At 33.1% G+C, this 24,192-nt stretch overlaps 3 protein-coding genes across 7 annotated transcripts; all 3 read left to right on the forward strand.

Moving 5' to 3' along the window:
* The first annotated feature begins 1,038 nt into the window (after positions 1-1,038).
* Positions 1,039-9,227, forward strand: LOC132266562 (uncharacterized). 5 transcript variants are annotated; one of them, XM_059767485.1, is made up of 14 exons: positions 1,041-1,581; positions 1,654-1,716; positions 1,912-1,967; positions 2,236-2,322; positions 2,462-2,535; positions 2,848-2,930; positions 4,517-4,623; positions 4,877-5,019; positions 5,242-5,289; positions 6,966-7,018; positions 7,340-7,424; positions 7,514-7,580; positions 7,677-7,787; positions 8,885-9,227. In XM_059767485.1, exons 1-14 carry the CDS (start codon positions 1,397-1,399, stop codon positions 8,998-9,000), a joined length of 1,278 nt encoding a protein of 425 aa, XP_059623468.1. In that variant the 5' UTR covers positions 1,041-1,396; the 3' UTR covers positions 9,001-9,227. The 5 variants fall into 5 exon arrangements, with proteins under 5 accessions (XP_059623452.1, XP_059623460.1, XP_059623484.1 ...); XM_059767493.1 differs by having other exon boundaries at positions 2,242-2,322; XM_059767469.1 differs by having other exon boundaries at positions 1,039-1,581; positions 7,514-7,787.
* Positions 9,228-12,042: 2,815 nt separating this feature from the next.
* Positions 12,043-15,386, forward strand: LOC132281664 (putative FBD-associated F-box protein At1g61330). Its single transcript, XM_059783345.1, has 5 exons — positions 12,043-12,984; positions 13,497-13,661; positions 13,747-13,913; positions 14,129-14,182; positions 15,164-15,386. Exons 1-5 carry the CDS (start codon positions 12,043-12,045, stop codon positions 15,384-15,386), a joined length of 1,551 nt encoding a protein of 516 aa, XP_059639328.1.
* Positions 15,387-17,838: 2,452 nt separating this feature from the next.
* LOC132266591 (F-box protein SKIP27-like) lies at positions 17,839-19,320 on the forward strand. Its single transcript, XM_059767512.1, has 4 exons — positions 17,839-18,075; positions 18,210-18,472; positions 18,567-18,641; positions 18,737-19,320. Exons 2-4 carry the CDS (start codon positions 18,266-18,268, stop codon positions 18,992-18,994), a joined length of 540 nt encoding a protein of 179 aa, XP_059623495.1. The 5' UTR covers positions 17,839-18,075; positions 18,210-18,265; the 3' UTR covers positions 18,995-19,320.
* Positions 19,321-24,192: the final 4,872 nt, after the last annotated feature.

Genomic DNA, 24,192 nt, shown 5'->3' on the forward strand with positions numbered 1-24,192 from the left:
ATAATCCTTTTAATATATAGTATGTGCTAAAAATCTCCTCGCGTTTAAAAAATAAAAATAAAAATAAAAATAAAAATTTCCTTACATTTTTCTAACTAATAAGGATATTTTCTCAATTTAAAATTGAAATACCTAAAATGCACTTAAAACAAAATAAAAAATACTTAAATGTACAAATTTTAATAAAGATGTTATGGAGTTTTTATGAAACAAATTGGTCAAAATTGACGACCATGGAGCAATTTGCACATATTTTCAAATGTTAGAAATTTTATATGCTGATATTAAACTCTAAGGGTGTTTGTCCCAGGGTATATTGGCGTTGGTAAGAATCCGTGAGATAAGTTCTTGAGGTTTGGCTTTTAAACTGTATTCTTGACTTGAATGATGCGTATGTTGTGGGGTCAATACAAATGCTATAAGAAGAAGAATAAGCAAAAAATAAATAAATAAATAAATAATAAAAAACTATTAGAGTGTTTTTTTGCACATTCTTTATATAATCTTTTTTTGTTTGTTTTATTTTATTTATTTTTACAGGTGACCTATCTTTTTAGAATATTTCCACATAAATTGAGTACACAATGTTAAGTAATATCTGTTTCAGAATTATGTTCGACAGTTTGAGCTATTGATGGCAAAATAGATGGCCCGAATGGTTACAGGGGCTTAGTTTTGGGGCTGAGAAGGGGGCTAGGATTGAAAGTCTGAATGGTTATTAGTGCGGGAGTGAAAAAGGTCATCCGTGCTCGTCTTTCTTGTTTACAGTGATAAATTACAATATCATATATATATATATATATATATATATATATATATACTTTGTTTTATGTTAATAATATGAGTTAAATATTAAACAAATCTTAATTTGTTCAATTACTAAAATCTTAATTTCTTTGTATATATATACTTTGTTTTATATTAATAAAATGATACAAAATATTATTTTATATTATTTTTATTTTTTTAAAGCACATGTATCAATATCATAACACATTTTGATGTGAACATGGGGTAAAAATAAAAATGGGGCAAGAATAAAAAAAATTAAACTAGACGGAATCAGCTTTCCTCGCCCATACCGCCTCGTTCCCATCACTAGTTTGAGTTATGAATTTTGGCAAACTAGGCTCAGACATTTTCCCTAGGGAAAATAAATTGATTCTTTAACCTAATATGGCTGTAATTAGATAACCATGGATTTGATGCTAGGTTTGGCTTTAAGCTCCATTTTATGTACAGCATAATACTTCAGTACTAAATCCCTCTTGCAGAAATTTCCCAGCAATTATTTGTATTTATATATTTATTTATTTTTGGCGGTAACGGCAAATCTGAAAACATCCCCAAATCGTCGCCGAGCTTGGAGTGGTGTCTTGTCTGCACAGAAGAAGCAATGGGGGAAGAAGAAGCGCAGCAACAACCGACTTCGGACACGGAAGTTGCAGAAGAAGCAAGCGAGCAAGTGTACTCTTGTCCGACGATTCGTTTCGATGTACCTCCGGCCAGAACCTACCACTTCTACCGCCAGTTCAGGGGGACCCCTTCAAACCCTAACAATTTTCTCAAATGCGTCAAATGGTAATCTTTTTTTCCTACACTTCTTTTGAGTATCGATTATTAAGTTTGTTTAACAATCTCTTCCTATTCTAGGTCGACGGACGGTTCTTGCTTCCTTACAAGCTCCAACGACAACACCTTTCGTTTATTCACATTGTAAGTCTCTCTTGCATAATAATACGTACATATCATATATATCAACATTACCTGATATTAGTTTAAGATAATTCAGACATTTGGATTTATTTAAATGTGGCTTTGAATTGATACTACGGATTGTTAGTTACATGTATGTCTGATGACTTGGTAGTTCTTCCGAGTCTGACTAATTTGTACTTTGTTCTTCTTTAGACCAGATAATGATAGTGGGAATCATCTAGATGCTTGTTCTCTAGCTGCTGATGCAGGTTAGTTTGTACTCCCATATTTCTTGATTTTATCTCTGATTCATCTTATTTGAAAATTTTCTCCTAATGGTTTAGTTCTATGATTTTATTATCTCTTTTGTTCGTATTCGTAATTATCCTTCACAAAGTTTTGTTTCTGTGCAATATTTAAGCTGTTCACAAAGTTTTGTTTCTGTGCAACATTTAAACTGTTTTGGTTTGAGTTAGTTTCAGCCGTTAATCTTTCAAGTTTATTCGTTATACTACTCCTTACAGTGTTTACAAATAGCTGCAGATTCATATGCTGCAGATATTGTTTTGAGTGAGGGAGAGTCTATTTATGACTACTGCTGGTACCCTTACATGTCTGCTTCAGGTGCATCTCTTAACTGTCTTGATAAAGGGATATTATCTTCCACCTGCCATCAGCATAAAATCTCTATTGTACCAAGAGATATACAGGAGTTAATGATGTAAAAACTTAAGTTTGACTAGAATGCTGGTTGACATTTCAGATCCGGTGACCTGTGTGTTTGCAAGTACCACACGTGACCATCCTATTCATCTATGGGATGCTACTTCAGGCCAGGTGTTGAATCAATATTGCTTAAATGATTTTATATTGGTGATAAGTTTCTTGTTAGCTTCGATAAAGGTTTATTAGTAGCTCTGTTATACATTGAAAGTTGATGGCCATCTTATGGTGCTCCAATGCTTCACATTCATAGTGATGGTCTAATGGCTCACTTAATCTCTTAAAATGCCTCTTTATGCCCGATGACTGTTCCTTGTGAGTTGAGTATACTGCTGGAATGATGTTTTTAACAGATTTAACCCTCCATTATGGTTTCTCTATGACTATATTAATATAGTAACTGTTGGTTTAAACTGGAAATGACAGCTGCGTTGCACTTATCGGGCGTACGATGCCATGGATGAAATAACTGCTGCATTTTCAATTGGTTTCAACCCCTCTGGGACTAAGTAAGCATTACCTTAAATGGTTCATAATTTGGCTATTATCACCTTCAGGTCTAAAACAATGCTGGTTTCTCACATGTCCATTTATTTTAAATCCTGCCTACAACTTGGTGGTATCATACTTTGAGCTATGACAGCTTCATCACATACTGAATATGGCATATATTTCTTGCACTTACGTGGTTTTAGAAATAAGTGTTACATGATTTATTAAGATGAAGTATCTCATTTATTGACGTGAAATATCCCACCCCCTTCGTGGGCGGGACTAATCTCTTTGGATACCCACAATCATCCCCAAATCACGAATATTGGGCAAGTTCAGGGATTTTTTTTTTTTTTCTAGCCTTGGAATTGACAAAAAGATTTCTAGCTATGTTATTGGGGGGATTCGGGTATGGTTATTGGCTACGGGTACGTGTCTAGAAGTAGGTTTCATCCATTTCAAAATTATACTACAGCAGCGCGTGGATGACAACAATCTTCAACCTGCAAAGCAACCTAATTTTGAACTGGGAACCCTAATTTCAAAGCAGAAACTATCATTCACATCACAGATGATACCTGGTCTAACAAATAAAAAATCCTCACAACCAATCACCGAAACAACCATCCATAAGCTTCTTTTCATCTGCCGTGTCCGATAGCTGTGAAAGAGTGTTTGACCCATATCTTGTGTCTGTTCTGTGTCATGTCGACATGGACTCCTTGGGGTAACATAGCGAGTCCAGGTATCATGGGTCTTTAGGTCAGGCCCAGAGGCCTTATGCTAACTATGCTACCCCATGAAGGTTGGCATGAAATATATCATTAGTCTTTTATAGTCTTTTGAATGCCATGTTTTTTTCGTGCTTTTGCTGACAAGAGAATACTACAGGAGACCTAGCATAAGGATCTCTAACTTCTAGAAAGCTGCTGTATGATTTTTGTTTTTTTTTTTATCAAGATTTCAGGCAACACCATTAAGATGCAATCATCCACACATAGGACAAGAATATGGTTGTCCTTTCAAAGCACACAAATGCTTTGTGTGCTAGCTAATTTTCTGTAAAAACATGCAAATTACCACTGAACTAAATCTTGTTTAATCAAGTTTGTCTTTTCTAATAATAAGGTTGGTACCTTACTTCACATGATCATCATTACAGTTGTAAGTATTTTTTGGCAGTAATGTTTGAGCATTATTAATTTTTATTATGCTACTATAAGTAACCACTTTTGGAGAGCATAGCTGAAAAACTACCACAATGACTTCTGAAACTAGTTAATATCCTGTAGCTTTTGGAGTGCTGGTAAATTATGATGAAGTTGTACTGCATCTCAAAATATGCTGTTGATAATTGTTCTCTACTGCGGGTTCAAATCCTGAGAGTAGTTACATTGTGCAGAAAATGCCAAATGTTAGGTCTATACTCTATATCTAGTTTACCAATTAACGGGGATCACAACCCTTTTCCTTTATTTTCTGTGCTTTTCAGCTGCACCTCCATTTTTCTCCTTTTATATTTTGTAGAGTAGGTTTTAATAAAATTTAAATATTAATTTACAATTGGGACTGAGTAATATTTTTCCCATGAATTGTGTTGCAGGATATTTGCTGGATATAACAAATCTATCAGAGTATTTGATATTCATCGCCCTGGTAGAGATTTTGCGCATTATTCAACTCTTAAAGGAGATAAGGAAGGGCAGTCAGGTAGCTGATCAGAGATTCAATATAGATCAGATCTATTTCGGAAATAATAATATATTGTAGTATAACTCAAATGGACTAAAAAGAAAATCAGAGTGATGCTTTATATGTCTTGTGTAGAGCTGTTAGCTGTGAGTTCTGCTCCTATTTTAAAAATACTATTTGTAATGAACAAACTATTTATGGAAAATTACCTTATTCATTGCCAAAATACTATCAATCAAGAGTCTGCCCTGAAATTCTTCCTTATCTTTAGGTATTATATCTGCTATTGCTTTTTCTCCAAGTCATACTGGGATGCTTGCTACGGGTTCCTATGACCAAACTACTGCAATCTACAGGGAAGATAATATGGAACTATTGTACGTCTTACATGGCCAAGAAGGTGGAGTTACACATGTAAGTGGCACATGTTGTCATTCACTTCTATTATTTATTATTATTATTATTATTATTTTTTAAAACTCGCATTCCCATTTTGCCTTTATTGGGACTTTAAAACTCTCTACCTTTCAACTCTACCTTTTACTTTGAAAGGTGAGAAGTACCACTAGGCTCACTTTTAATTCTATATGCAGAATTTGCAAATAATTCATTCAAATACAACAATTTTTTTTCCAGGTACAATTCTCAAAAGATGGTAATTATTTATATACAGGAGGGCGAAAGGTACAATTTTGTACATATTCCTTTCTTCCATCTGATTCATTTCTACTTATTCCTTCTATCTACAATTTTGTATATGTAGCTCATGTCCTTAGAAGTAAGGACAAAATACGACACGGATACGCTAACACGTCAAATTCTAAAAAAGTAGGACACGGACATGGCGTGGACACGGTTAATATAAATATAATTTTTAACTTATATATCTATTGAATGAGACAATCATGGAATTTTAATTAATTTTTAAATTCTGTAGTAAAGTTACGTAAGTTAGAAGATGACGCTATTTGAATATAAAAAAGAATATGTTATATTATATATGATATTACTATCTTATCTTGTCATTATAGATATGTTTTTGTTCCTTGGAGGTTGAACACTTTAATGTATGTTCATAATGTTGTTTTCAGGATTATCGTGTGTTTGTTTTATATAAGACAAAAAGTGCAGTGGACTTCTTGCGACGTCGCTAGCAGTAGGATGTGTTGGTCGAGTGTTCGGAATGTGTTGACCAAGTGTCTTAAAGGTGTCGACCAAGTGTCTTGAATGTGTCAGCCAAGTGTTTGAAATTATAAAATTTATTATTAAATAATGGACACGGCCATGATGTGTCGGACACATGTATAGGAGTGTCCAAGAGTGTCGGTGTCCGACACGATGTTGGATACGAACACGGAACCTCATAGAAGTGTCCGTACTTCTTAGCTATTGTCAGTGAACATTTGTTTTGGAAATTGTCTAGTGGGTAATAACTAAGTTAGGTTTTCTCTTCGCTTCACACTAGAGGACATGTGTCAGCACAAGATGTTCATGTCCCTGACATCCCAAAATAATGGAAAATTTATTGAAAATTGGAAAGTAGATACAGAACAGACAAAATTTGACAAGCATCCACATCCAACACAACCTAAGCTCATGTAACATCGAATATTGATACTTGTAAAGTTCAAAGGTGAAAAAATTAGGTTGCATTTATTGTTGGCATTCAGCTATTCAGAGGTGAAAATTTTATCCAGAACAGTACTATTGCTATCAAGTATTTTTGATGGTGAATCTCTTGAATAATCTTAGTCATATTTGGGTTTATTCCGATTTTTCTAAGAGGATAATCCCTCCATTTTCTTCTTATTATTATTCTTATCTTTCGTTAGTAATTTAGTTCTTTAAAAGTTTTCATGATCATCCAGTTGACAAGCTAGAATTTGGATAGATGAAATTCATGATCATTCAGATAGAATTTTTGAAAGGAAATCTATTTCTTATGCGAATTTGGATAGATGAAATTCAATGTTTGACTTACAGCAAATATTATTGGAGGTTTAGAACTGAGCCACAGGGTATGAGATTTTCTGTGGAATCCCTTCACACAGCAAAAAAACTGCAAATGTTTTGTTATGATCTGATGAGAGGTCTATCAAGGTAGAGCTTCAGGGGATTTTTAGTACTTTAATTCATATTATCATAAATATTGTATATTGTTTAAATTTTTGCGTGATGTGCATCATTGCTACCATCTACATTATGTGACCGTCATTGATTGTTTCCACATGCTAAGTTTTGCTGCCCCAAGCACATATCGTTGTGATTGTGCAGCAAAACTGCTCTTATAGCATCAAGTTTCCATGTATTTCTGAATCATACATGCATTTGACGAAGTTCTATCCTAAAATTTGTTGTAGGACCCTTATATACTATGCTGGGACATACGCAAGGCTGTTGACATTTTGTACAAGTAAGTCTGGTGTTTTTTGTTTTTGTTTCCAGAACAGGCAGTTGTTATCTGATAAGATTATCGGTAATCTGTAGTTGGGGTAATTCATCCGTAGTTTGAGTCTTGGTTTCGTAACTGACAATGACTCAATATTGCATACAAGAGCATGTTTCTAATTTAATGATAAAGATATGTGACAATTAAGAGGTAATTAAGAATAGCCTGAGGAATGAAATGGATAACACGGCCAGCTTGATGCATAGAGCTTACCTTATGCAATTACTTTGTTTGGAGAGAAGAGCTTTATGTGCTCGTGTTACCTTGTGTTCATCCTGTTATTAGGCTATACAGATCATCAGAAAGTACCAATCAGCGGATATCGTTTGATATAGAACCCTTTGGTCGATATCTCGGTACTGGTGGTCAGGTATCATTTTAGCTTTTATCCTTTTCTATTTAGCCAAAATAAACTTAACTAATTCAAATACCTTAATATTCTTGCAATCTTGCTTCCAGGATGGTTTGGTTCATATATATGATCTTCAAACAGGGCAGTGGGAGTCAAGCTTCCAAGCGGCATTGGGTAATACAATTCCATATCTTCATACTCAAATAATATTTACTTGTCATTATTCTTGGTTTCTTCTGTTTCTAATTAGTTCATTCACTTTCCATGCAGACACTGTTAATGGGTTCTCTTTCCATCCATTTCTGCCAATGGCAGCCTCTTCATCAGGGCATCGAAGATTTGGAATTCTTGATGAGTCTGAGGAGGATTTGGTCTTGAATGGTATTTCTGAGTCTACTTTTGCAAACCCCTGTATAGGGACTATGGAATATCCGTTGAACCATTCATGGTTTTCTGCATTCACTGTGTTAAATTTTCCCATGCCTTCTGTCCTTTGATGTGTGTTCACTAATTTCCAAGAGTCTCTGTTTGGGGTCTTATGTTGCATTGCCATTCTGATTATTTGGATGTTCTTGGTTGCTGCATGCTGCTTTCAACATTGATACCATGTACACACACACACACACACATATATATAATGTACATTATATGCAGAATTACAAACACACACTAATACATTGTTTCTATTTAAAAGGCTATGTAAGCATATAGGCAGACAGGTTAAACATGTAGGTTTTCTTTAATTGGCAGTACATGTGGTCAAATTAGATTTTGGTCTTTCTGGTGTAGAGTTGTGATATAGCTCTTCCTCTCCCCTGAGTTAAACCGTAAGTATATATTAGTTCTCTACTTCTCATATATTTGTATTAGTGTAACAATTGAGGTGGTTTATAATGGGATTCAAAAGGAATTTTGGAGAATCACACTGTTTTCTGGTATTTTGATTTTGCACTTCTTCAGTCAATGTGATTTAGAAAGATGAAGCGATCATGAAATTACACTGTTCTACATCATCATCATGATTATACATTGTGTGACTTGTGAAAGTCTTTACATGTACGCAGGGAACAGAGTAGGAAGTCACCGCTTAATTAAGAATGACTGTTTAATTTATGTTTCAACTGAAGTTTAGATACTTTGTTCTTTGTTAGATTATACTTGAAGTAATAAAATGCCAATGAGAATCCAGGTGAACTGAAGAATTTAAATGTGAGTAGATAATTTCATTTTCTCGAGTGGAGGATACGCGATGAATTTGGTAATAGATGTCAGACAAGAGACAAACTTATTCCTTTGAACAATGCATCTTCCGTTTCAAGGCAAATAGTGTTATTTGAAGAAATTTGTTGTCCCTTACTTATTTTGGTTTTGCTTTAACGGTTATTCTTATTTTAAATTTGAGCTGTACTTGTTTTAGTTGAGTACCTGGGAATGAAATTAATGAATATGATATTCACAAATGATGTACTTTTTTTTAGGTGATGAAAACTGTGCTTCTGTGTGGACTTTCTCTTATGATTCAATGGTGGACAATGCTGCTAGCATTGATTTGGGGGATTTTAAAGGTCAATCTGAACATGGCAACCTTTGTTAGTATCCTTGACTACACAATTGCCTTTGTATTTCTACATATATTTCATCATACAATCTTGTATAGTAACTGATTGGGATGAACTTTGTCTCCGCGCTCTACTGTTGTTTCACTTGTTAGTTACAGACCATTGAAAGTCCCCATTCGGCAGTTCACGCATTCCCTTTGAGTTGTATAAACTAGTTCCTGTTTCCAGAGCAGCTGTTGAAATTTTTGCTATTTTAATTTTACCATATTGTTATCCATTGAAAATTGTAGAAACCAAATCAGATACTGTGCACGCACACCGTGTGTGTTCAGCCCATGACGAAAATTCCAGCCATCCTTTCAATAGCACTTAAAAGTCACATGGTCCACCAGAGCTTTATTTTCATAGAGAAAGAGGATTTCCTGTTTTTTTTTTTTTTTTTTGGGCAAACTAGGTGGAACTTGAACACAGGCAAATTCGTTCGGAGAATTGGACGTTCTACCAACTAGACCTTTTTTAATGTTGCTAGAGATAGCAAATTTACAAAAAAAAAAAAATAATTGTCTTTTTACCTTGGTTCTGGCAGTTTAAGCATGTTTAAATTTAGGCATTGGGCAGGGGTTTTTTAATTGTTCGTATGACTCAGGCGACTATTTTATCGTATTGCTGCAGAAAAAGCAATTTCCAAAAAAATAGGTAACTTATTGATCGGTTGTAAAATGTTTTACCTGACAAAATTTCAACATCAACTATGAAAAAAAATTTAACATCTAAAATGTCATCTCAGACCTGATTAATCTGACCTAATTTTAAGGATAATGATTTTTACATTAGTTTTAAAGATAATGATTTGGAGCAACTCTAACTTATTTATCTGAGTGGAGTTGACATAATCATGTTGTTACGATGACATTAATATATTTTTGTATAAAATTTTAATCGAATTTGTTGAAGGTTGAATTATCTATCATTACTCTAATTTTAATTGTTCAATTTTATCCAATCGGATAATGGAAGAGCTCTTTAAAGCAGTCTTAAAGAAGGGGTTTTAAAAGGGGAAAATGGATCCCCATAATTTTCAATTTAGTTGTATGCTTCAATTAAAAATGAATTTATGGTCTTGTAAACCAACTTTGGTTAACCAAAAACTTCTATAAACTACTTGTGTGTTAAATATGTGAATAGATTTGTTATACTTCACATTGATGAGACGTAATCGTACGGTCCTAGAGAGAAAAGATGATGGCCCGGTTTATGGACAAAATGACGAAGTAAAAATTGGAAAAATGACACCATTGTTGAAAAATGTAAAATCATTTATGAATAACTTTGTGAGGCAAGCAGTAGGACCTATAGCATTCTAAGAAAACAAGTTAGTGTCATTATAAATTTTAAAAAACTTCATATTATTATTTTTTTCTTTTCACGTCAAAGGAAAAATTAACTTGGCAAATCTATGGCTCAAACTCAAGAAAATGGAATGTTCATAATTGTTAAAAGTATTATCACTCTTGTTCTTATTCCATATAAATGGGTGGACCACATGAATATATATATATTTTTTGTTATCTATCATATATCTTTTAAATTTTTTTTAGATCATTCTTGATCTTATATAATAAGTTTAGTCTATTCTTTTTAGTCACTTACCTCTTAGGCAAATAACTATTCTTCTACTAACTGATTTGGGTTTAAGTTGGTCATACCTTACGTCACACAAAGTTAGAACGAGAAAGCAACAAAATTTAGGTCACAGAAAGTGGAGTGAGAGCGAGAGCAAGAACGAAACGTGAGAATGGAAGTGCGCTCGGAAGATGAGAGCAACACTCGTTTAGAAGAATTGTGTTGTATTCTCATCATACTTTAATTATTAATTTTATCTTTTTTAATTACTCCTATCATACACACGCTCATTATTAAGTTCATTTATTATTATTTTTTTAATTATTTTTTTCTTCTTCTTTTGAGACCGATAGAAATGAAGCGACTCTTTCTCAATCTATATTATAAATATGTCTTCCCTCACAACGCTCCCAATTCACTCTGCGTGATTGCAATTATAATATTTTTGCTTTCGCTCCTGTTTTATGCAACTTAAATCATGATTTTTTCTCCATTCCTCTCGTATATTATCATAACGCACATCCTTCCTACTAGTTATTTTCATCATCCAAAATAGCATTATCTTGTTTCGTTTACACATTTATTATTAATTTTATCACTTCTAATTTCTACCATCATCCACCCTAGCATTTGTCGTTCTTGTTTCATTTTTCTCATAATCGTAAAAGGCAAACAAAGAAAAGGGCAAGCAAAATCTTGTCTCCCTGTGACATTCTAGAAACACATTCCATTTAATTTTATTATTAAAAAAGTCTGGATTTTAAATAAATAGAAAACTTATTGAAAAGATGTTGACTTATCCTTCTTGCACCTGATACAGAAACACTTTATTGACGGTGACAAAAAAAAAAAAAAAAAACACAAATTGTGTATTAATTATTAGGTGAAGGATAACATAATCCCATTTAATTTAAGTATATATTGATGGAAAAGAACCCGTGTAATTAATACACAATTATATAATATATATAAATCTAGTGAAGAGGGGAATATTATTATAATAATCATCAATATCCAGGTCATCAGATGCTACACAACGAACTTTTATTCGGATTTCCCGGTCCACAACTCAAAACAATAATTACCAATCGATGAAAAGCACGAGGTCGTTTTGCTAGTATATGAAGCAATACGCTGCCGTTTCTGCTTGTTGGACCACAGCCTGACTACATACCATGTACGAATTAAAAGTAAATCAGTCTTAAGCTAAAATTTATCACCAGTAGTAGTGGTATATACATGATTAAATATAAGTTAATATATATACAACATATATCTATAATCTAGCATGAAAGGAAAATTCCTTCCCTGCATTAAAACCCTAAAAACACTCTGGCCTATATTTTCTCTACTCATTACATGATAGGAATCATAAAATTTTCTTTTTTCCCATGTTAGTTTTCTCCATTCAAATTTTCTTATATGATCCTGCAAAGTTCATGCATGATTGATTGATGGCCTCTCAAAGGTTGAAGATGAAGAATCAGACAGTGGTAGTACCACATAAGAGAATCAAGAGATTTGATGACAATGGCAGTGGTACTACCAGTACTGATCATCTTTACCTCAATCTTGATCATGATGTTGTTGAAAACATCTTCTCTTTCTTGCCCATCAAAAAGGCGGTGACGCTTTCTCCTCTCTCAACGAGATTCAAGAATTCATGGCGTCTCAGCCGGAATCTTTGTTTCGATTTTGATTTTGCTAGACTCCGGTCTAGAGCAGAATTCATGACAATAGTTAATCATGTTCTAAATTCTCATACTGGTTCCAAAATCCAAAGGTTTCGGTTATATTTTGATCCAGCCAATGTGGGGACTCTAGTGGAGTATTGGATCAAAATGGTGACCTCTAAAGATGTTGAAGAGCTTGATCTAGACTTCACAGAAGCAAGAGACCCTTTGAAACTCTCTTATGATCTCTTAGATGTTGAATCTATAAGAGTTTTGAAGTTAGCTTATTGCGTGATTGATTTGCCTCCAAAGTTGAAAGGTCTGTGCTTGTTGAAAACTATTGTTCTTGAGCAGGTTGATGCCGACCCAATACTCATCAAGACACTCTTGTCTAACTGTTTGCTTCTCGAGTTCTTAAATTTGGTTCAGTGCTCTAAAATTTTTGATCTTAATGTTTTTGGTGTAAACTTGAGAAGGTTTAAAGTGTTGACAGTGAGGAACTGCTATGATATTTCAATGATCAACATTGATGCTCCAACTCTTCGCGCGTTTCATTACAAGGGGGTTGTTCACAACATCAACTTCTATAGCCCAATGCCAAAGTTGAACGATGTGACCATCAATTTTGATGCAAGAGGTTTTCCAATGGTTTTTCAAATCAGTGACCTCCTAATCGGTTTCAGTACTGTTGCTGTTCTAACAGTTAGTAGTACATTTCTTGAGGTAATTTTCTTTGTTCCTTCCTTTATGTTTCCTTTTCTAATCATTCATCCATGTATCGTATACGAAGGGAGTCTTGGCGCAACGGTTAGGTTTTTCATCGTGACTTGAATGTCACGCTTTGGTTCTGACTTACTTCAGATCTCGCAATGGCGGGAGCCTTATGTATTAAATTTGCACGGCGCCCCCTTTACAATTAGTTTTAAAAAAGGAAAATAATTGAAAATCTGTTAGTCGGACTAATTCGACCGTTTTACTTAAGTGTGGGATGACATCATCTTTCACTCACATTAATGCGTCCGACTTTCGGACGCTGTATCACGACTCTTAAAAAGAATTAATTGGATCCTTATTTATATATATGTATCAAAATATTAATTTCAATAAGTTCGTTTATATTCTAGAATAAGAAAAAAAAATAAGACTTTGTTATTGCTTTTCAATTTAAGCCTTTTGAAATTTAATCTCGTACTCTTATATATATGGTTATTTATTGATCTTATGTAAAAATTCAGGGAGTGTCTCAAAGATACGAGGATGGCAATCTTAAACAACCACAAATGTATTTGTATAACGTGAGGGAGATTCATTTATGGATAGAAAAGTCCAGCTATATTAATCCTTATGACATTGCTTCGTTGCTCAAGAATTCTCCACACTTGGAGAGAATTTTCATTGATGTAGGTGATTCCATTATTTGAAATTCGTTTGTTGTTCATAATTTTATTGTTCTTTATCATGATCTTTAATATATAATTTTTGCAGTTTGGAGAATTTTCCTTCGAGCCGAGATTATACTGGGAATTGCATGGAAAGAAAAAATTTGGGATGTGCACCCCATTTTTTGAAAGTGTGAGGTTTATTAAACTGGTAGATTTCAAATTGGGATCGCTTGAATTGGAGATGATGAAGTTTTTTCTGAAGAAGGCCAGGTTTTTGCATAGTTTGGTTATAGTACTATCCAAGAATGATACTGCAAAATATTTTTCACAAGATCGCACTGTGTATGACTTTCTTTTTCTTTCTTGGAAAGCCTCTTTAGTCACTAGAATATATATCTATGAGTATCAAAAGGACCAAAGTGGTGTTCATCCAAAGCATTCAAAGTATTGATGATACTGATGACTATGCAAATTGAGTCTTGCAGCTTGGGTTTCTTCCGAGGGAATGGTCTCTTCTCAGGGTGGAATTTGCCTCTCAGGTTCATCAGCAGCAGCAGCTGATCTATGTCCCTCCATTGTAGATGAGTTTTGCTCTGGGATTTCCGTTTTCAGAGCAACGTTCCTCTGCCTTTTGAATTGGAGTTTGGTGGTGTTTCTTTGTTGTTTGGGCTGTTGTCTAGGTTTGTTTCTTGTAAGGCCCATCTGTTTGTAACTTTACTTTTATTAATTTTTCATATTTGCTTTGCCTTTCATTTTCATTATTATTATTATTATTATTTTGAATCTATAACTATAGGATTAACATATATGCGCAATCTATAAATAATTAACAGATCGATATGCCATTGACAATACTGAGCCTTGTATTAGAAGGGGTTGACATGTATTTTTCTTTGAATTTTAATTTTTAATATACAGGAAAATTCACACATTTACACCTAGTAATTATTTACAATAAATTTGGAAAAATTACAGATACAAAATAAATATACAAAAATTACAAAATTTTCAGCTAACAATAATTTACCTTATCCAAATTAGAGGAATTCTAAAAACTAAATGGACTACTTTTACCTATAAGTTAAAGATAAATGGATGGGCTGGGGAGTAGACCTTATTCTTTGAATATTCAACTCAATTTTTTTTATTTTATTTTTATTTTTTCCGAAATGTAATTTTCAACTCATTTTGCCATACAAATGGAGATGGGTCTTAATCTCCTTGTTATGATAATAAATAAATAAATAAATTTTGCTTGTTGATAACATCGGTCCAAACCTAAAGGCCAATCTACCAGTTCCATAATATATATATATATATATATATATATATATATATATATATTTCAATTGCCTCAAAGAGTAAGGCGCTTTGCCCCCCATTCCGAGGGGGGAATTGGCGCTTCTTAATTAATGCAGGTCATATCAATTGTCTTTTGTAATTAATTCATCCTTTTTAGCCTTACCTAGAGCTTGACCTTGGGTATCAATGTCTTCTCCCCCTTGTGTTGGCCTTTAAAGGAAGAAGACGAGTCCTTGGATCCCAGCTACCTGTCCACATTTCCTCAAACTTCTGAGCTTGGAGATGGGGAATGAGGTCCCCTCGAGGTACCACCTTCTTGGCCCCGCGAGACCCTGTTCAGATTTTGGTCCTCGATATCCCCTCAAATTCAGGGTGGGGACTCAAGATAAAAAGCGTAAGATGTCCGATGTTCCGTCTGCAGGAGGGAACCTTGAGAAGTAAAAAAAAGGAGGGACCCATCCGACTGATGAGTGGTACGTCCATAGAGGAGTGAAGGGTGGCGACTCATTCCTCGTTCAGCAAATCCAGTTATAGGATAAGTAGCTCGGGATCACTTGGTCCTTTTTCAGCAACACGACAGACAGATTTTGGACAGGGGTGTCTATTTTTCAGAAAGGGTGCCATGCGAGCAGGTGTCATGGCAAATTTATTAACAATATTCAAAATAAAATTAGTTACTCGTTAACAAAATGCTCTTACGCTCTTACCCCCCAAAAAGATTACTAATAACTTATTGGGCATGGCAACCACTTCTATTTTGTGTTTTTATTTTATGTGAAGTAAACTCTTGGGAAAAAATGATCACGACAGATTATAAAAATCACCAGTTCTTACATAAAAAAATTATAAAAATCACCTGTTCTTACATTAAAAAAAATAAATAAATAATAATAATAATAAAAAATACTCAGATCATTAAGAAAACTCGGGTCTCTATCCAACTACAGTCTTTTCAGAATGGTCAAATAAAAGAAAAAAATTATAAACTTTGAATTAAGGAAGGATAAGGGTTTTGTTAATTAAAAAAAAAAAACCCAAAGGTTTTGTTCATCATTTAAAGTGAGCAATGTATGGTTCTTATATAGGCCTTTAAAAAATGTTCTTTAAAAAATGTCACAGTTTACGAGCCTTGTTATCCAAGTAAATGAACCTTTGGACTCATCTATGGATTCATTATCTTGACTAAATCCATTGATGATTCAAAAAGTCAAGTTTGAGTGTGAACATATAAAACGGTATCTGTTTAAAATATATTTGGGTATGTAAATAGCAGTTGAATTTAATTAAAAATAGACTAAAGATAAGAAGAAAGTGAAATGGATTATTATAGAAATTTTAAATTAAATATTATTTTAAATTGTATAAGTTTTTAATTACTCTTCTATAAATTGTAAAATTATAACTATTATTGGATATAATGATAAAAATAATTAAAACTTTTTATTTCATTTTCTTAACCAATATAGTAAATTATGAGCTTATTCTATTATCTTCTTCCAAATTAAAAAAAAAAATTCAATTTTTTATAAAGATGTTTTATCCATCCATTCTTCTCTTCTTTACATTCAAAATTTTTTTTCTCACCGAAACAAGCAAAAGATATCATTATCATGTAAATATATATACAATGGAATTAATTTTGAAACACATATCTAAGAAAAAAAAAAAAAAATTGGCATTTCCAAAAGAATGTTTGGTAACTCAAGTAAATTGCAGAATGTTTCAAAAAAGAAAAAAAAGGAAAAAAAAAAATTGGAAGACTGCATGAAAAATTATGATATAATTTTTTTTTTTTTGAAAAGCAAAGCAAAATTATGATATTTACGCAATGACTTTTTATTTTTATTTTTTTGTAGAAAAATTCTTTCAATATTTGTTATGCTACAATAATAAAAATAGATGAATATATATATATATATATATATATATATATATATATGTTTTTTTTTTTTTTTTTGTATGGTATAACCGAATAACTACTATATGATTTTTATGATTTTTGTATGGCAATTTGTTAATGATTTTTACTATATGACAACAAAAACACAAAACATATAATTATCAAACCGATATTAACATATCAAAATATTCTCGGAAAAGTGTCAATTTTTTAGAATCTAATATTTTAAGGGTGTAATTTTTAATATTTTTTTTTATATTATAATAATATAGAATAAATTTTCAAATATATCTTTCTATAATGGGTCAAACTTTAATTGCTTTTACAACTTCAAGGATAAGAGAGAAAATTAAAAATATAATACATTAAATTTTGAATTGAAAAAATTATTTTAAGATAATTAATAATAAAAAGATAGGCACTTTGTTATTTTGAGACAAAAGGAAAGGAATACTATTTGACATAAATTTATGCCAAGATGACATAAATGGAAATGATAAAAAATAAATATCCAGCTCAATATTCCTCCAAAACCGTGTTTTTGATTTCAATGGGGCCTCATTGCCGAGTATGTTGACTGCTGTTGACCCCAAAAACACCGTGTAAACACCGCAACAGCCGCCAGCCTTCTAGTTCGGCTTCAAAAACAACAACCTACAACTCATCCGTACATCATCCCTATATCACTACCGTCCGATCCACTTTGCATGCAGGTGCTTGACAAGCGTCACGATCCCAATGACTCGAATGGGGATTCACCGCAACGTGTTCGGTTACGATATTAAATACATAAAAGAGCCGTCTAAGAACACGGAACGTGTTGAGTAAGCTACCGACACAGCCGACTTAAACCGACCAAATCAGCCACGTCAGAGGAAGCAACCACGTTGTTTCTTTCCGCCCTCCAGATCCTGACACGTGCACTTTCCTCAAACGGCTAGTTTTCGCGTGTCTATGGATTGTATATAAAAGATACAGGAACATAGCTAAGATATTTACCATTTCAGAAAATTCCAGTCCTTTCCAGTAAAATATAGAAAGTTGCAAGTTCATCTAGATTTTTATTTTTTCAAATTTTATTTTATTTTTAAACAGAAAGTCTAATTTATAAAACTTGACTTTTATAAACGAGACTCTAATTGAACACAGTTCTTATTTCCCTCTTCGGCACAACCGTTATACAAATCAACCATTACTGCCGACTACAAATTAGGGTTTCGTATACATCAGGTTTGTCCTGTTTATATCTTTATATATATATATATATATATATTTGTTTATAGATTCGTGTTAGGTTTTGTTGATTTTTCTAGAATTAGGGGTAACAATATCCTAAATTGTTGTTTGCTTTTGATGAAAATCAGATTTTGCTGGGAGTTTTGGATATTTGGATCAGGATTGTGAGGAATTAGAAAAGATAATGGCTATGGGGAAGAGATGTGGTTCCAATGGATCGGGGTTAGGGTTTGTACAGTACACAAGATCATTAAGTAGGAAAAGGATTGTTATTTCCAACAATTTGGAGGTTGATTCCACGGTCTCCACACCCACGAAGAAGCAGTGCAGTGAGATTTCAGTTCTGAATTATGAGAAATCTCTTCTTGAAGCTCTGCCTCAGGACATTCTGGTTAGTACCGATTCTCAAACTGTATATACATATTTGTTCCTTTTCAGTTTTGATTGAATCAGTATTGTTAAATTTGGGGTTTTTGATTTTGCAGATTAGGATATTGTGTGGTGTAACTCATGATGACTTGAAGCAACTTATTTATGCGTCAAAATTGATTAAAGAAGCGGTAAGTTATTGTTTTGAAAAAGAAAAAAACAGTTCGGAACTTTGATATGATTTTTAGCTTAAATTGAATCTGATTTGTTTTTTGTGAAATAACAGACTCTGATTGCAAAGAAATGGCATTTTGCTTATAGTACGCCTACAAAGAGTTTAGCTTTCCGAAATTCTATTGATTTGGAGGATTCAAGCGAGGCTGATGAGGTTGAAGCTCCGAATGCTCCAAAGCAGCTGCGGTGTTATCGTCCTCGAGTGAGTGGGAAGAAGCTGGCCAACATCTCAGTGGCCTTGTTTGCTTCACCGGGAGAAGAGCAGTGGCCAAGGAAAGAGTTAATTATGGATATGGAAGCAGATATATAAAGTACATATAAAAATTATTTGGGGTAAAAATTATTTGGGGTTTTGTATAGGACATTGTTGTTGTAATACTAGTGGCAATTCACGAAGTTGGTTAGATGAGGATTGAGATCTGATTTCTAGATTTCATTGGCTTGTATTCGACAATATTTTGCATTAGAAGCCATTTCTTCAACCCTTTCATTGAAGATGGGGGTGGCTTGTTTAGTATTGGTTTGTACATATGCTGACCTTTCTCTTCTGATAAAGATTATTATAGGTTGTACATATGATCTGAATAACCATGTTTTGATTTAAATAAAATAAATATAAGCAATTTTTCTTTTAAATGCTTAATTTTTTTTTCCCCTCTTTTGTGATAAGGAGTTTTTACTCATTTGATGTTTAATGTTATGAGCATCATACGGTTTGTTGTTGGATCCCATTGGTTCTAGCCATGTGTTATGGTGATATAGGAAAATCATAGAAGAGCATTTATTGAGAAATGGAGCATGAGTTGTGATGTACACAGAATTTCAGTAGAAATAGCTGGCATTGTGCGTGTGGAGCAAGAGTTGTGCTGTATGAATTATGTTTGGTGAGTGGAATGTGCTGTATGGATTATGTTTGGTGAGTAGAATAGGCTATTGGATTGTTTGGTTCGAAAATTTGCTTGCTAATGAAGATTTAATTGACAACCCAACATGGGCTAAGCATTGGCCTTAATAGTCTTCTTTTTTCAAGTCATAAAGTTCACGCTGAGGATTTTGCTGGTTGCTTCCAGTTTACCCCCTCATGTATCATTGTGCAAAACATTACAAAATAAAAGCGGAACTGCAGATTGACATGCTCAATATTGCATAAGCTAAACAGATGATCTTTTATCTAAATTCAATTAAAAGAGGTCAGTGTCTTTCAGAAGATACATCCTTCTTTAATGTCAGTCTTTCAGAAGATACATCCTTCTTTAATGCTTTTCTCAGTACTACATTTTTTTTTTTTTTTTTTTTTTTTTTATCTTTCGAACAATTGGGGTAACCCTGCTGGTTGTTAGCTAGAGATGTGAAAACTTTCGAAGTGCGTCGGCTCATTTTACATTCAAACTCGTTTATCTAATGAGCGAAGGATTTAGTGAAGAACTGAGGATCCTAAGTGTTGTGGATTTCGATTAATTACATCTTTAGTCTGATTCTGTGGGGTGGTTTCTTTAAACACCTTGAATTGCCTTGGTCTTCATTCTTTTAGGTGTTGTTGGTCTTCCTTCCCTAGCTTTTGCTGATTTTTCTTTTTTAGTAAATTAAACTGTTACTGATTTAAGACTGCTTTTGGATATCACCCCTTTTTTTCTTAGTCAGCATTATAGCCTTATAGGTGATCGCAGGAGAACTTCATGCTGAAGTTGTTGAGTAGTTAGAGACAACTTATTATCTGGATGAGCTGAAGTAATCCATTCAAAGAGGTCAATTCATCAGACCTTTTATTGCTTTTCTCAGTTTTGTTTTGTTTTGTTTTGTTTTGTTTTTTTTCTTTCTCAAACAATTTGAGTAACTCTGCTGGTTGTTTATCTTTGCCTATTTGGTATGGTTTGTGCAGAAAATGAACTGAATTATGAGAAGTAAAAATAAATGGGCAATTTGAAACAATAGTCTAAGCTAATGCAACATATAGTGCAGTAGTTCCTGGGAATGTCGATTAACATGTGTGGAATCAAACTCATAATTTTTATTTTTTTTTCTTCGAATTACTAGAATGCATCAACATATATTCATGCAAACTGAAGCAATACTATGGACTAATGGTGGTAATTGCACTAGTATTGGGGCTTGCTTTGCTTCTTTTTTTTTTTTGCCTCAGTTCATCCTGTGGTGGAATGTGCATTTTTTCTAGTAGATTGTGTTTTACATAGCAGTGAAACATGCTGCATGTCAAATGGGATCACGAGGCCTAAATTGAAGCAGGCTCATATCAATTAGTCTGGAATTTGCCTCAGAGCACAAGCTGCTTTGCCGTTCCGATTTCTAGCTGAGTTTCATCTTCAGATGTATCGTGAAGAAAATAAGGAGTCATTCTTCTTTGAGACGTTACAATAAACAATAAATTCGCGCAATCATTTGTTCATACAAGGACGCAAACCCTCAGCATTTCCTCCGAGAATTATAAAAAATACCACTATGCAACAACTTGTAAACTTACATAAATGATTTACATAAATTAAAATTATTTAAATAAGTTGTAGCATGGCATGCACAAATAATGCAATGCTATTTTTTCCCTTTTATTTATTGACATTAGGAATTTTTGAAAAAATGATTAATTATTTTTAACACATTCAATCTTTCCCATTTCACATGCTGGGGGCATAATTACATGAGTAACATCTTGAAGGATTGCCTCAGAATCGACAAGTTTAACACAGGAAAATGGAATATAAAAAAAGTAATGAACTGGGCATACTATATGTATATATATATATATATATATTTTTTTTCTCTCTCTTTTCATTCGAGCTTCTCTTTTCCCAACTCTGTCCCCAACTATAAAATTCGTATATAGTCCTGTTAAAATTAGATACACAGTGAAAGAATGTCATTTACATACTAGCTAATCCCCACTCCCAAAAAAAATAAATTAAGGTCATCTGTGTTGTATGGACATGCATGAACAATACCATTTTCTATTAATTCCCACCTTTTAGGTCTACCAAACTCTTATCTCATGTTGTCCTGTATTAAATGATTAAGCATATATTAAGTAGTTGACAATATGAATGAAATAAGTTTGAGAGGTCCAGAGGCACAGTGGTGTTGGTAGAAATTTAGAAGGTAAGTTTTTGAGATTTCGCTTTCAAATTGCACTCCTAATTTGAATGGTGCATGTGTTATGAGGCCGATACACGCAGGGGCGGATACAGGGGGCCCAAAATTTTGTTTCAGTATGGATAAATTTAGCCCAATTCCAAAAAAATAAATAAATTAGTAGTAGTATTAGCCCCTTAAATATTAGTCCATCCAAACAAACCCAAGATCTAATCCACAATTTTAAAACAAAGGCCCAAACCAAACAAGCTCTAAATCCCTAATATTAGCCCTCATTGACAATTTTTAGATTCGCCAAAAAAGAAAATTAAAAAAATAAGTCAGATGACTTTCTCTGCACAATATTGTCTAAATATTTTATATTATCTTGAGTTTTATAAAATTTACATACGTAGTAATTAAATACATGCATACATACTCATTATACGCATATGTAGAGATGATTATAAAAATGTGCTTATAAGAGCCTAAGCAGTTAAGGATTTGTACACCCATATAATGTTAGAGAAGGGCGGAATATTTAAAGGTTAAACCTTATGGTTTCTATATAGATATATATATATAAAGGGCCCAAAACAGTGTGATAAGCTTCTTAGGACATATCCCACATGGTCCACCTAGTCTTTAGGTGCAACACTGAATTGATGGTTCAGATTTGTTGTCTGCCACAATAAAAGCCTAAAAGCATAATCCAATTCATATTAAAGCATGGCTACCCCCAACAAACCAGCCCAAATGTGTTTTCCTTTTTCATATCTCAAGTTTTGTTTGCTCATAATATTGATTGTGGAGTAGGAAGTATACTTCAATCACAAACATAAACACATGATTGGCATCTTTCTCAATGAGAATTATGAAAAATCCAATGTTCCATAACTAGATATGGGGAATGCAAGTAAGTAATCATATGCCCCCTCACACCCACATTTATATGAATTATATAACACCTACATGTTAATGCGAGTGTGTTGAGTAATTAAATCTCTTTATTCGATGTATAAAAAGTAAATCATATTATAATTGTGAAAAAAAATCTATTATTATAAGTCAAAAAGAAAATATACTGATGTAATGCAAAGTAATTTTTAAGATTGATATAATACCAAGGAAAGCAAAGAGAAATTGAATATACTGATTGGATTGGTTGCCGAAGTCTATGGGTTGGCGCGCTAGAGATGGGAGCTTGATAAAATGTTCCAAGTATTGTACAAATTAATGCACATTCAGAGTATGCTATGATTGTTGTTTTCGAACTTTAGGTCTACCACTAAATCTTAACTTGATTTCCAAAAAGCCAATATTGAATGGATTGAATCTAAATGGAACAATGAATCTAAACCAAGAACCTGCCAAGGGAAGTGTGTCTCTCTTCCATGATCTAAACCATAGGCTTATCTAGCAACTTTACACGTGTAAGGGTTAAACACTACACACGCGCACGCATTACTCACACACAAGGGGTGGGTGAGAGAGAGATCAGTACTGAGGAAGGCATCTGTGTATATGATATGTTGGTTATCACACACACAATCTTTAAAGCAATTTAAAGTGGCATTCAATATTTAAATGGAATCAAACATGCATATCCTAAATCAATTATTGGTCTTAAGTTCTTAGATTATCAGATTGGATTGATTTGTGTAATTCATGTTTTCTTTCAAGTACTCCCAGGTTCAACACTTAAAAAGCGCCTTTTAGTTGTCAAGAAAAAGAAGGCTTCGGATTAACAACTTTGCCAACCACAATACTTGCTTTAAATCTTTTCATACATCTATTTCAGCAACAAGGAGTAGAATTGCAATAAATTTTTCTTTCATTATTGTAATCTTGATTTATAGAGCTTTTTGGTTACATTTACAATAAAACTTAGATAACTAGTTAAACATATCTACGTGAAGAAATTATTAGATAGTTCTAAACCATATGAACAGTAGAAATAACAAAAAGGATATATGGACAAAAATATCTTTAACTTTTAAATATAAACTATCATATAAATATAAATATATATTTAGAATTGTCAAAAATAAAAATAAATAAAAGACCAACGCCTTGATTTAGAAATAACATGGTAGATCTATGAGGCTTTACGAATTGTGGAAATGGTCGCCAATTGTAATTGTATGTGAATGATGACTAATATCTAATTAGGTAAAGAAAAATCAAAATGTTTCTCAATGATGCCGCAAAGTATAAATTAAATTAGTCCTTGTAATGCTTCTTTGTGTTTATGAATTTTCTTTTTGTCCAACATGAAAAAAAAAAAAAAAAAAAGGAGGAAAAAAAGAGACAACTTCAACATCACAAAAAAAGAGATTGGAACTTGTGAGGAATTGAAAAGAAAGGAAGAAAGGTGGTTAAAGGAAAGCCTTTTGTGAAAGAAAATGGAGAAATAATTGTGAAAGA

Source organism: Cornus florida, unplaced genomic scaffold, assembly GCF_030987335.1.
Source record: "Cornus florida cultivar Cherokee Brave unplaced genomic scaffold, ASM3098733v1 CherokeeBrave_3.0.0_Hap2_Chr01, whole genome shotgun sequence".
Lineage (NCBI taxonomy): Eukaryota > Viridiplantae > Streptophyta > Magnoliopsida > Cornales > Cornaceae > Cornus > Cornus florida.